At 37.0% G+C, this 13246-nt stretch overlaps 1 protein-coding gene across 1 annotated transcript in view; it reads left to right on the plus strand.

Annotated features, from left to right (window-relative positions):
• The window catches only part of chst15b (carbohydrate (N-acetylgalactosamine 4-sulfate 6-O) sulfotransferase 15b), a 35103-nt gene extending 22868 nt beyond the window's left edge, over positions 1–12235 (plus strand). Inside the window, exons 3-8 of the mRNA XM_023949652.2 lie at positions 769–1108; positions 5834–5977; positions 9802–9958; positions 10425–10581; positions 11286–11433; positions 11750–12235. Coding sequence (XP_023805420.1) covers positions 769–1108; positions 5834–5977; positions 9802–9958; positions 10425–10581; positions 11286–11433; positions 11750–11940 — 1137 coding nt within the window. The 3' untranslated portion in view covers positions 11941–12235. The remainder of the gene's footprint in view (positions 1–768; positions 1109–5833; positions 5978–9801; positions 9959–10424; positions 10582–11285; positions 11434–11749) is intronic.
• Positions 12236–13246: the final 1011 nt, after the last annotated feature.

The raw sequence follows: 13246 nt of genomic DNA on the forward strand, positions 1-13246 counted from the left end.
TGCACCATGGTTACCCCAGCTTCAACTTCTAGCAGCCTTTTAAAACAAATAGTTATTGTTATTAAGTTTAATTTAAGCACATTAACATTAAATTAAAAAATCTCTGAATACTAACTAGTCTGACAATAAGCCTGTCCAAAGAGGAATGTTTTCAGTCTAACTTTGAATATATAAACTGAATCGGCCTCTCTTACAAGAGCTGGGAGCTTATTCCATAAAACAGGGGCTTGGTGGCTAAACGCTCTACCTCCAACCATACTTTTACTAATTCTAGGAACCACAAGTAGTCCTGCATTTTGCGAGCGAAGTGTTATTATTGGATGGTAAGAGACTATGAGGTCCTTAATATAGGACAAGGCCAGTCCATGTAAGGCCTTATAGGTTAACAGGAGGATCTTGAACTTGATTCTAGAATCAGCTGGGAGCCAATGGAGCGAAACTAACACAGGAGTGATTTGATCTCTTCTGCTAGTTCCAGCTAACAATCTTGCTGCTGCGTTCTGAACAAGCTGGAGACTTCTTAAGGAACTCTTAGGACACGCTGCTAACAAGGCAGTTCTACATGCCTAAGATATGTGAGCCTTAAATGATAAGTCCTGTTCAAATAAAAAAATTCAAGCTATCAAAAAAATAAAACACAATGTTCTTGTGTTTTTATGATTTTAGCACATTATACGTTTGTTTTGCTCATTAAATATAAATTAATGTGCTTTTTAGTTGGTTTTGTCTTGTTTCAAAAGGTTTTAAACCTTTTTGTTTTTTTTCCAGATGTTTTCTGTGATTCCACACAAATTTCTACCTGGTATCAAGAACCCCTGCTGGTACGAGGAATACACTGGAAACAGAACTTCAGACCCGTACAGGACAAATATGTACGGACGCTACTCACGGCGTTTCAGGACAGTTTTTCAGCACCTGCGGAGCTCCTTCCACAAACATTTGTTTTATCGCAACAAGAAAATCTACCGCATGCGTTGCCTTCCATACTTCTACATTATTGGCCAACCCAAGTGTGGCACAACAGACTTGTATGACAGATTGAGACGACATCCAGATGTCAAGTTCACCACTTTTAAAGAGCCTCATTGGTGGACACGCAAGAGGTTTGGTGAGTCAATCCTCCTTAATTCTGGCTAAAAAGGCTGATGATAAACTGTCAAACATGACTAATCAGATTTGAACATGGATGTTAGACTTTTGAAAATGTCTTAAAAGTATCACAAGCACCATCTAATGCACCTTCTTTAGCAGTTCTATGTATGCACATCCTCTATTACCTCATTACAAAGTGGGTGCAAGTGGGGATTTATCAAAGCATAAAAGTAAACCTCAAACTTAGGTTCAGTTCAGTCCTCGGTGTAATTTCTGTGCAATTACCTCACAAATGAATATTCAACACCCGCTGTGTGATGTGCATGAGAATAGGCACCGTTTATTTTCTACCTGAGGGTTGTCGGCACCAAGTTTACAGCCCTAATGGTGTATTTGCAGTTGAAATTGCCTTCACCATGCAGCATTTTGAATGCTAATCGCCTCCCTCCCACTTTCTAGGGCCTTGTGCGCCATCATTAGTATCAAACCGCTGCAAGTTTCCATCTTCAACTGTGATGATGTGGCTCATTAGAGTCTTGTGTAAACTAAATGTTGAAGAATCTGGAGCAACTCTAACCGTTAAATGAGACAGAGATCTGCTCATCCAACTGACAAACCACCAAAAAGAACACACAAAAAACCTGTTTTGGAGCTGACTAGCTCTTTTTTTAAACATCTGTCGGGTTTTCTCACCATGTACTTGTTGCTTAAGTTGCTGCTCTCTTTTTACACATGCATGCATTCGAAAGGGCAATTTGTAAACCATGCATTATTTAGTTACACCACAAATATTTAATATTCAGTGATCCAATCTTAGGATGCAACCTCTTGTCACCATCTGGGTTTGGCATTCTGTGAATTTGAGCAGGTGGCAAATAAGTAATTTAGTCAAACAAAGAGAAAAACATTTGGCACAGAAAAGGGACCGCCGCCTTGCAGCAGACATCTGGTCGTGTGGCAGCTCTGTTGTGTAAAAGTGCAGTCGACTTTGTGGTTTTCCTGTTGCATGAGCATCTGCGATGTTTAATCAACTACCGCAGGAATCCAGATGTCATTTCAAGTCACAAAATATCCAGTAGTGAGAGTTTGCTTGTCCTGTTGAAATGAAATAATCAAAATCAACCTTTTTGTTTGAAGAAGCGCAGTTTCTTTGGGTTTAATTGGGATTTAGATACTTCAGTGGAAGTCACCAGGAGTTGCTGCATTTATTAGACAGATGTTAAGAAAATGCTCAGAAAAGCTCAGTCAAGATTCCAAATCCATCTGATGGATCTTTTTAAAGTGGAAACAAGGAGCATGGACTGAGGCTTCAACAAAATACTTGTGTATTTTGCAGAATTTTGCAGTGTAACACCAGTTTGGTTTGAAGTCTTTATATGAAAAGATAGTTTAAAAAATTAACTGCATTTAAATGGTATAAAATGTTTGAATAAATCTTTAAAGAAGCAGTTCTAACTTTAGAAGTAGTTTATTTATTTAAGAAATTGCTAAATTAAATTCGGGATCCTAACCAAATGCCTTTAGTTCATCAAATCATTGATTTTGCCCCCTAATCTGATACCATTCAGCCTCTGGGCTGATCAGTCTGCATTAATGTGCCTTTGTGTAGTCCAAAGAGACATTTTTGTTTTTGTCGACATGTATTTGTCTTATGTTTTTGTATTCTGCAGCTGTACCTCAAGGACGGAGCTTTTTTGTTTAGTTGTGGTCCCCCTGCATTCACTGGCTTCCATGTTTGCTGTCACTGAGTCGTTTTCCTTTCTAACGATGTACCTCAGGCTCTGCGCTGGTAATCAGTGCTTTTTTTCTGCAGACATCCTTTGAAAACACCATGAATTCTAATGGCCTTGTTTTGTATTTATTTATTGTGCTCCCCTTGAGGCTGCGCTCAGTCCCTGCATAGAAAAGGTGACTTGACGCGATCCATGCCTGATAACTTTCCTCAAGGAGCGGGCTGAATCTCAAGCAGATGTTTCTGCAGAGTACAGTTTCTATTAAAAAACAACTTTTTTAAGAACTCCATGATGCTTTATTCATGCTAAAAAGCAAAAAGAAAAGGAAAAGCCTGGAAGCAAGACATTGAAGTTGCCATTACTAAGACTTTGCCACTGATGAATAATGATGAACTTGAGTTTTCTAATCACGTTTTCCTATGAAACGGTGAAAAAATGTTTTAGCGCAAAGTGTTGCTGATAGGCAGAGGTAACTGATTCATTTCAGGAACAAAAGACTGAATCAAAACAGGGTGCTTGGCAGTCATACTCTTAGGTATTAATATAAGCAATTACGTGCAAATACACATTCGTGTCAGTTTTAGTCAGATCTTGTCATAAGGGTACGAACTTTTCATTATAGAAGATTACTAAAAACCTTATTTTGTTTTCCTCTCAACATAGTTCAACCTTAGATTGATAATTAGGTTTTTAGATGTAAATAATTTGTGATCTTTTGGTGAATATTTTGGATGTTTAGCTTGTAAAACATTTACATTTGCAAACAATTTTTAATACTATATTTTTAAGGGTAAAAGTCCATTTTGTTTTGTATAGTTTGGCAAGGGGTGCGACATATGCTGCGTTCACACCATCGGTGTGCTGAAGTGGTGACTTCCAATAAAAAGTCTGGGTTAATGTGCGTTTTGGGCTTCCACATTCAAAAATTGGTAGGAAAGTCAGTTTTTGAACTTTCTGTACTAATAAGCACGCTATCATTGGACAGAGTTAAACCAGTTAAACTCTGAATTTTTTTTAATTCATGGAAGTGCCAAATAGATCATGACAGATAAATTAATAAATGCGGTTTGTGGCGGGTAGGGATTAAACTACACCAAGTCTTTCATATTTTGGAATAGAGCGGTGAAGAGCAGGATTTGTGAGATTTGCACCGCTATGACGTTTGGCAGGTAGCGACAGTCCAGTGTGAGGCATGTTCAAGAATGCCAGAGCAGCGCGTTCTTGAACATTCCCGATACGTAGTATTGTCTTAGATGCCTCCAAAAAATCTGGTAAAAGTACCTCTTAAATCTGATAATGTCAGTCCCGTAGTTCATTCCGTGCATTTTTGCTTCAGCTCATTTGAGCATTTCTCACTTTCATCCAGCAATAGTCTGAGATTTGATTGGAGTAACACCTTTATTTGTCTTTGCTTTAATTCTGTTTTCTAGCGCACCACATATCTTTTTGCCAACCATTAAAAAAGTGTGTTCAGCTGCAGTATGGCTGCATGAAAAAAAAAAATCTTCTCCATTACCATGCTTTACAATCGATCTGAGGTGTTAACGCTGATTTACTGCCTTTCTCTATTTCCTCTGCTGAGTTTCACTTTCAGCTGACTCAGCATCACCCCCCCCCCCCCCCCCCCATGTGGTCCGATCCAAATGGGATTTTACCTCCTCTCTTCTACATCCTGGATATTTTCTGCAGGACCTGTTCACTTGGGTGTCGTTTTGGCCCATTAGAATAGAAATAAAATGTATAGAATGCAAAAAAACAAACAAACATTTAGATACATATGTTCTGTAAAAAAATAGAATTAATACCTTTTAAATAACTATGTTCAATTATTTCAAATTAATTTAGAAGCTGTAGCTAATACTTCCCATTAGGGCTGCACGATATGAGGAAAACTTGCGATATGCGATATTAGTGATCAGTATTGCGATGACGATATAACTTGCGATACTTGAACAAATAGCAAAACAACAAAAACATTTCCATTTCACTGCAACCGTTTAATTTAAATAAGAGTTAAAATATCTTAAATTATTCTCCAAATGACCCTGGTCTACATAGGAGGCCAACATCTAACATAAAAGCTCCATCCGATTGGTCCACAACATCAAGGGCTCCATCTGATTGGTCAAATGCATAAAAGGATTTCTGCGATTCGTTAAATAGTTCAAGCTGCCATAAGATTATTTTAGCACATTTAAGGTTTACCATTTATTTTCGCCAACTTTTGCTATATGGATATTGCACAGCTTGAAATCGCGATAACGATAAATTTGCGATTTATTGTGCAGGCCCACTTCCCATAGTGGTAATCATGTAATATACAGCATATAAAAGCCACACCTAACTGGCAGAATGGGAAAAACCTTGTCGTACTAAAAAAATAATGAGAAAATGGTGGTTTATTAAACTGGTGCAGCTTTTTTCATAATTGAACTGTCACAAAATTTCCAGGAATAACTGACACTTTAAATTCTAAGATGTTGCTTTTCCCCCCTCATTTTTGCTGCTAATGCACATTCTGTAAAACTGCTGGCTGGTCTGGTTTTGAGGAGACTGGCAGCTGTCTCAAATTGTTCTCACCTCATTATTCTTCTTTCCGCCCCGTGGGGCATTGATGGGGCTGTAGAATATAGTTTCCGAAGGACAGGGACCCCTGACACCCAACAGGAAAGCAGAATCAGCAACATGAAAGATGATTCGCCATCACAGATGGTGTTTTAAATATTTAAATCTGTGCCTCATACTTTTTTCTGTACCTGAGGGTGCTGTTTACCCAACTGACTGTACATTTCTGTGATCATAAATGCACCACAAAGACAAAGTTATGCTCCAGTCTGCACTTTCGGTCTGACAGCCTGCATTCGAGGGGGCAGGGTGGAATGAAAACACGCTTGATAAAACCATCTTTGACTGTTAATTTTCAGTCAAAGACATTTTCAATTCAGGTTTTTTTTTTTTAAATCTGAGGATGAAAACAGGTCTAATGTGTGTCTGGTTCCTTCTGGCAGGGATCATCCGTCTCAGTGAGGGTGTCCACGATCCATATCCCATAGAAGATTACCTGGATTTGTTCGATCAGACTGCTTACCAAATCCAGGGGAACCTCACAGCAAATGACAGGGGTTACCCCAGCCATCCTAACATCATCATAGGTAAGCAATATAACATCCCACTGATTTAGTAATGTGTTTAAATAGCCACTACGATTATTGCTGAACTATCGTAAAAGGTTGTGGCCCATCCAGCATAATTTCTACGTCACAAATACCGGTATGCACTTTTTCCAAAGGCATGTTTTCATCTGCTCCTGCTTCATAGGGATTTGAATATAAAAATATTCAGAAATGCAATTTTAAGTTTAATCTTCTTTATGTAAGTCATCCATCATCAGGAAAATGCCACAAAAACATGTTAAAAACACCCAAAACACAACTTTTATTACTGATGTTTAAAAGTATAAAATTAGGAAAAAACATCAGCAATGACCATTCACAAAAATAGTATATTCTCGGTTCTGTTTGTGGCTTAAAATGTACATTTATTTGTACCAGTGAAACTGACAAATATGTAAAGTAATATGTAACTAATAAGGAGCAAGACAGTGGGATTCTGCTATTTTTTTCTTCATATATGATTTTAATTTACAATTTTTATAAAAAATAAAGAAAAATATAATTAAAAATATATATTTTTTATTGATCAAGTACAATAATTTTTTGAAGTAGTTGATAATGATTGTACAGGTATGCGCACCAAGAAGATAACCTGACTCCCATAACAAAATCAGCTGATCACTCTGAGGAGACGCGTCAATTTTAATTCACGTTCTTCCTTTTGATCTACTCCTTTAAGTCAACTTGACGTCAAATGATGATTGCAATACCCACCTGCAGTCTTTTTCAGGTGTTTTTCACAGGTTTTGTGTGTTTTGTTGTAGTTGTGTCATTGTGTCGCATTTCTGATTCACCTCACCTGTTCTAAAATATATTCATAATATTATTACTTTGACCAAGAAAGAAGGCATTCTTTTCAAAAACACTGAATTTATAACACACTTTAAAATCAAAAAAGAAAGGGGGTTTATGGAAAATTAAACTTTCTTAAAAGTGTTATAGGAAATCAACTTTAAATTCTTTTATTTTGAAATAATAAAAAATGGTCAAACCCCACTTCTGCTCACTAAAAAAACATTATTTAGTTTTTTTATTAACATTTAGTTAACCATATTATTCCCAATTAGATTAAAAAAACCCTTTTGAAAGGGCGTCTTAGAAACATAAATTGTTGTTACCTTATAGAAATACATGTAAATTGGGTTTGTCCAATTACTTTCTGGCTCCTCCATATTTATTAATAATACAAACCTGTATGGAAAAATTAGTTATGAGTCTCTTACTCAAGCAAAGGAAGCAAATAAGAAAAATTTTTACATTTTATTAATGTAAACCTTTATTCAACAAAATATATTTCACATCATTTTTGTATAATTTAATCTGTATTAATTTTAGTTTTGAATCTTTTTATATTATTGTATTAATTTTATTTTATTGAGTTTATCAATTCATTATTTATTTTATTTTATATATTTTTTATCATTTGTTTTTCTTCTTTTCTGTTTAAATTTCATGCCTTTAATTCAAAGTGAAGTCCTCTCTATAATCTATAATAAAATTTAAGCGTGTGATTCATTTATTTTTTTGGATTAAAGCATGCAAAGAGAACTTTTGTTTTTCGTCTCTGAAAAGATTTAAGCAGCTCACAGGAAGTTGCTTATCAAAGTCCCAGTGAAGCTCCACTTATCTATTTGATCGGTATCTGAAAGATGACATTTCAAAAAGGAGTTAAGAGCTGAAGAAGCACAGGAGATTACGTGAAACACTGACTGATATCACATCTCCAAGCAGGCTGCAGAAACATTTCCTGTTCAGCAAAATCTCCTGCTTCCTGTTTTGTCAGGGCAGTTCTCCTCCATATTCTGACTTTTGTTACTTGGGTCATGCTGAGAGTCTGCAGACTCCTGCCAGTAGCATTTGGCTTTACATGAGCCAACACTCGTCTCAAATTTTTTCTTGCAAGCCTAGTTGCAGTGCAACGTTCTGTCATTACAGTAACAGGTGAAGCAGCTGAAGCACAGGCCTGCTATTTACCGTCCACTTTCACTTCACTAGAGGAGAGTCATTTTTATGAGCCTGTGACTCGGGCCTGAATTGAAGCTCTAACAGTTTAATAATACCGGACTTCCTTATGCCTCATTTAGCCTTTTCACTGGAAGTGCTGGATAAAAGAATCTTTGTTTTCTCTGTCAGGACAGCAATAATGTCCCCAGCGGGGTGGACAAATCTCCCGAACCTCCTTCCTCTATCAACATACCCTGCTCCAGTGTGTCTACTCCTCTGTCTGTTTGTGCTCTCTCCTCATTTTACCTCACGGCTGTTGAGAAAACAAAAATGTGTCAGCCGTTATCTTTTTCGACGGGTTCAGGGTGTTTGGTTTTGTTTCATTTCTTGAAACAAGTAATACTAGAAAGCAGGGAGTTTGCCAGGAAGGCCTCTCATGATTCCAAACTTGGGCTGGGAGAGCCCAGCAAGTTGCAGGCCGTCGGCCAGAATCCCAAGCCTCTGATTTTCTTCAGCCAAGTCCAATTCACAATGGAGGAGCGGAAACATGCTGTGAAAGCAGTAATAAAGCTTTCTAACAGACTCAGAGACTTGATCACAGAGTGCTTCATCATCATCATCATCACCTTCACAGGGAACCTGTTTCACTTTGAAGAAAAAAGCTCCTGGATATTACACCTTCACCGAGGAAAATAGGAAGATACGGGTCGTGCTGCGCCGCCACTGAACGCACGCTAGCTTCACTTAAAAGATAGGAGGATAATGAAAGCACACACAGACTAATGAAGCGTGAACATCTTTTCTAGCACTGCTGGATGAAGATTGCGATCATTATGGACTGCACAACTGACTGCACAACTGACTCCACAACTACTTCTGCAGTACCTGCTGCTGGTTTTGTGCGTGTGTAAACCAGAAGTCTGTGATGCTGCATTCACACCACCCTCAGGAATGGGCCTTCTAGCGGCCACTTCCAATCAAAAGTTTATGTAAATGTACGTAAATGTATCTTTGTATATCGGAATTGAACTGTAAAAGACTTGCCCAGATTTGCACCGCTATGACCTTTCACACCAAGCCTCCTCCAACTGGCGGACATGCGCCAGTAAATAGTATAAAACGAAATAAAAAAGAAGCCCCTCCCTGTTTGTCCTGTTTAAACAACTTATCAATGGCCTAAATACAAAACCTCCTGTCTGCAAATTTTGAGTTTTTACATTGACTGAGGATAACAAGGATATTTTCATATTTTAAGTAAATCTGCAAAAGAAAAATCTTGACATTTTTTATTACATAAAGGTCACAAGGGAATAAACCTTCTATCTGCATTTACAGGAATATTTGAAACACATTTTTCTTGATTTCTGAAAAAAGGATTTTTCCAGATAGGAGGTTTAGTATTTTGTCCAATTGATATGCGTTCTTGAATGCACTTCACATGCCCGGTGTGAACGAAACATTAGTCAAAGCCTGGAAGGAAACTGAGATAAGCTTAGGATTGAGTAAAAACATTTGCTGAAATTGTCAAACAAATATTGTAGTTTCAGGACAAAAAATTTTTTTTTTGTTTTTGCTTTTTTGTATTATTTGAGGGGGGGTTAAAATGTAAAACATCATTAAAACTTGATTTTCTATCCTTCACCAACTTAAAACTGTTAGTTGTAACAGCCTCATTAGCGCCGTCTATTAGGTTATATCAAAATGGTCTCTTCCATCAATAGTATGTTAGAAAACCTCTAGGAAGATGAGCTTGAGAGTTGAAAGAAGCAAAAAAAAGTAGCAGTTTTGAAAGAATTTAACGGTCTGCTGCAGCTCAGACATTACAGATGTTCTTTTGTGTGGGTTTTTTTTTTTTTCAGGAGAAGCCAGCGCTTCCACCATGTGGGACAACAATGCCTGGGTGTACTTTTATGACAACACCTCAGAGGGAGAACCTCCCTTTCTCATCCAGGACTTCATCCACGCCGTGCAGCCTGATGCACGCTTCATCGTCATGCTCAGGGACCCGGTAGAGAGGTGGGAGGAATCACAGCCGCAATGCTCCCCACTACGTCTTTTTGAATCTGCCAGGGATGATTCAGAGCGCAAACATACCCCTGTTTACTCTGCTGACACGGACCATTACACCTCTGGTTTAATAGAAACATAAGGCCTTTTGTAACAAAGGCTGTATTTAGGTTTCAAGTGATTGCTTTTAAAAAACACTTAGAATGCTTGAATGTTGTTTTTTTATTCAGACCTAGAGCACAAATGCTATAATTTTGTTTGTCAGTTATGATGCAACCTGCTCTGTAAAATGAAACATGCATTTTTATTATTAAAAGAAAAAAAAGAATTTTAAACCTTTGTGTGTGCAAAAGTTTTATTTTTGAATAATTGAGTAACTTAACAATTACATTTTTGCAGTAAGCATGTTTTTAAGTTTTTGCAGAGTCTAAAATATGTATATTATTTTTTTTCATGTATTTTCAATAACTTGCAGGCTTTACTCCGACTACCTTTACTTTGGTATTGCCAACAAGTCTGCAGAGGATTTCCAGGAGAAGGTCTCGGAATCGTTGCAGCTATTCGAGGGGTGCCTTATGGAGTACACGATGCGCTCCTGTGTGTACAACACCACTGTCAACAATGCCATGCCAGTGAGTGCCCCCTCCCACACGCTTTGTCTGCCTGCCCTGCTTTAAACCCATTTTTAGCTACCAGTTTATTAGAGAGTAAAAAAGAATAGTGAAAAAAGCAAATTGAGTAAAACCCACCCGTCTTTAGCTCCTGCTAAAACTAGCAGGATGGACTTTTCAGAGAGATTGGCATTTCTGTTGACCTTCTCAGTGTCCCCAACCACTATTTTAAGCTTACAAGTCTGAACTTTTTATATAATCAGTCACAGTGGGGCTCTTGCCCAGCTTTTCCCATGGTACCAGGATGCAAGCTGGGTAACAAGAGCAAGAAGAGGCGAGATGCTCTCTTTGACTTTACACATAGGTGGCCTTGTATTCAGAAATCATGCTCAATACGAACTTTATGTCCCCGCAGGACTGCACTTGTTCTCTGCAGCTGGCTGAAACAGCCCTCTGCTAATATAGCGGTTATTAATTTATGCTGAAAGCATCACCAATGCCATTGCACAGTCTCTTTCATTGCTTTACCTCTTTGACTGCATAAAAAATACATGCAAAACGAGCTTTGGTGGAAATAAAAAATGCAAAGGGACAAAGCCACAATAATTATTTAAAGAAAAAAAACGCAGAGTGGAAAATTGCAATGTAAAAAATGAACGAGATACCGTCACAATGCAAGATTCTGAGGGTTAATTGTTTCATACAAGCTTCCCCGTCTTCTGCAGGTGAGATTGCAAGTTGGTTTGTACATCGTATACCTTATGGACTGGCTGAGGGTCTTCAACAGGGAGCAGATCCTGGTGCTGAGACTGGAAGACCACGCCTCTAACAGGAAATACACCATGCACAAAGTCTTTGACTTCCTGGGTCTTGGTGAGCAACCAATTGAAAAGTATAAATAAAAACAACAAACAACAACTGATTTTCTGCCATGTTTGTAAAAATAGGAATATTTTTCAGTTAAAATTATAACTTGAAAATGTCAACACAAATTTTAGGACACAATAAAACAAGCTTTGCCTATTTCTTTCAGAACTGTTGTTCTCTCTATTAAATAATAGAGCCTGTTTAAAAAGGTTAGCTGTTTTTATAATTACTTGGGCTGTTGCTTTATTTTAGTTTAGTGCTTTAGACAAAAAACAATCCAAAACAGTGATGTGACAGAAGTGTGTGTGTTTGTGTGTTTTAGGGCCATTGACAAAAGAAATAGAGTCAGAAATCACTGAAAGTCCAGCTTCCAACACCAGGAGGCCAGCTGACAAAAACCTGGGACCAATGATGGCCATCACAAAAGAGATCCTGCGAGACTTTTACACGCCGTTCAATGCAAAACTGGCTAAAGTACTTCAGAATGACTCATTTCTCTGGGAAAATCCCTGAAGACTCCAAACAGCTTTGTTTGATCTGTGAAGAAGAACAAAAACCTTAATGCACCTCCTTTTTTTGGTTATCATCTTTCTCAAGTGCCCATGAAAAAAATCTGTTATTTTTTTAATTGTAAATTATTTTAATTTATAAAAGCGGAGATTAATCAAAGATAGATAAAAGCACAAGCAAAAATGTTGATTTTGTGAGTGAGTGTGTGAAGAAAAGGAGAGTAAATGAGTAGAACTGATCTTGATTGTCTTCTTGTTACCTGGTGTACAGAATTAAACTGATTTTTGAGATATAAAAATGACTCTTTTTTGTCTCAATAATTTGGACAAGTTTATGGAAAACATAGAGCTGTAGAAGAAGATTTCAGTTTATAATGTTTCTTTTCTACAGAAATATTAAAAAAGAAAAAAATTTTAGTTCTACTGTATTGCAAAAATCTAGGTACATTAGAAAATGAAACAACACTACCCTCTACTGCAAAATAGTTGTAACTGCAACTATTTTGAACAAGTTGCAAAGCAAAATCTGCAGATTCTTACATTCAACTTTTAGATTCATTTTCTCTCCAAGGACAAAGACTTGTAGCGATAATAAAGGTTACTATGACAATGGCTTAAATATTTTTAAAAGGCAGACGAATCATTGAAATAAATTAAAAGATAAATACACAACATGATAAACTAATGAGTGTGGAAAAACACATGTATTCCTTGCACCAGAGGGCAGACAGAACCCACAATGTCCCATAATGAACTTTAGAGAAATCAAATAAAATACTCCAACAATTATTTCTGAACAGAAAAAAATTGATTTCAGAGTTACAGTTTTTCCTGTTTGGAGCTTTTATACTCAAAAGAACATTTAAAGAAAAGCATGTAACCAGTTACTAAAACACTACTGCAATTCAACACATTTACCTAGTTGCACTTGTTTGTGCTGTTTTATTTTTTTCACTGTTGCTAATTGTTGTGCAAACTGTCCCACTGTTTCTCACTTAAATCTAGACTATGTGAGTGGAAAAAGTGAATAGAAGAGATGTTTCATTGTAGTTTTTTTAAATGTGTCATTATTTATTTAATTTTTATATTTTAAGCAGCAAAGATGCACCTTCAAGAAACATTTCTAACCAACTTAAATATCCCTACAAATTTACAGGTACTGGCAATGCTGATTACATGGTTGGCTATGCTGGATCAGAGAAGTGTGACAGAAAATCTAGAATTAAAAAACCTTGTTTTATTACTTTGGTACTTATTGTTGGATCAGAATGGTCTGTTTTTTACTTGAGGCTGGCAAAAAATATTTTGAA

This window comes from Oryzias latipes, chromosome 19 (genome assembly GCF_053564925.1).
Source record: "Oryzias latipes strain Hd-rR chromosome 19, Olatipes_Hd-rR_3.1".
In the NCBI taxonomy this organism is placed as follows: Eukaryota; Metazoa; Chordata; class Actinopteri; order Beloniformes; family Adrianichthyidae; genus Oryzias; species Oryzias latipes.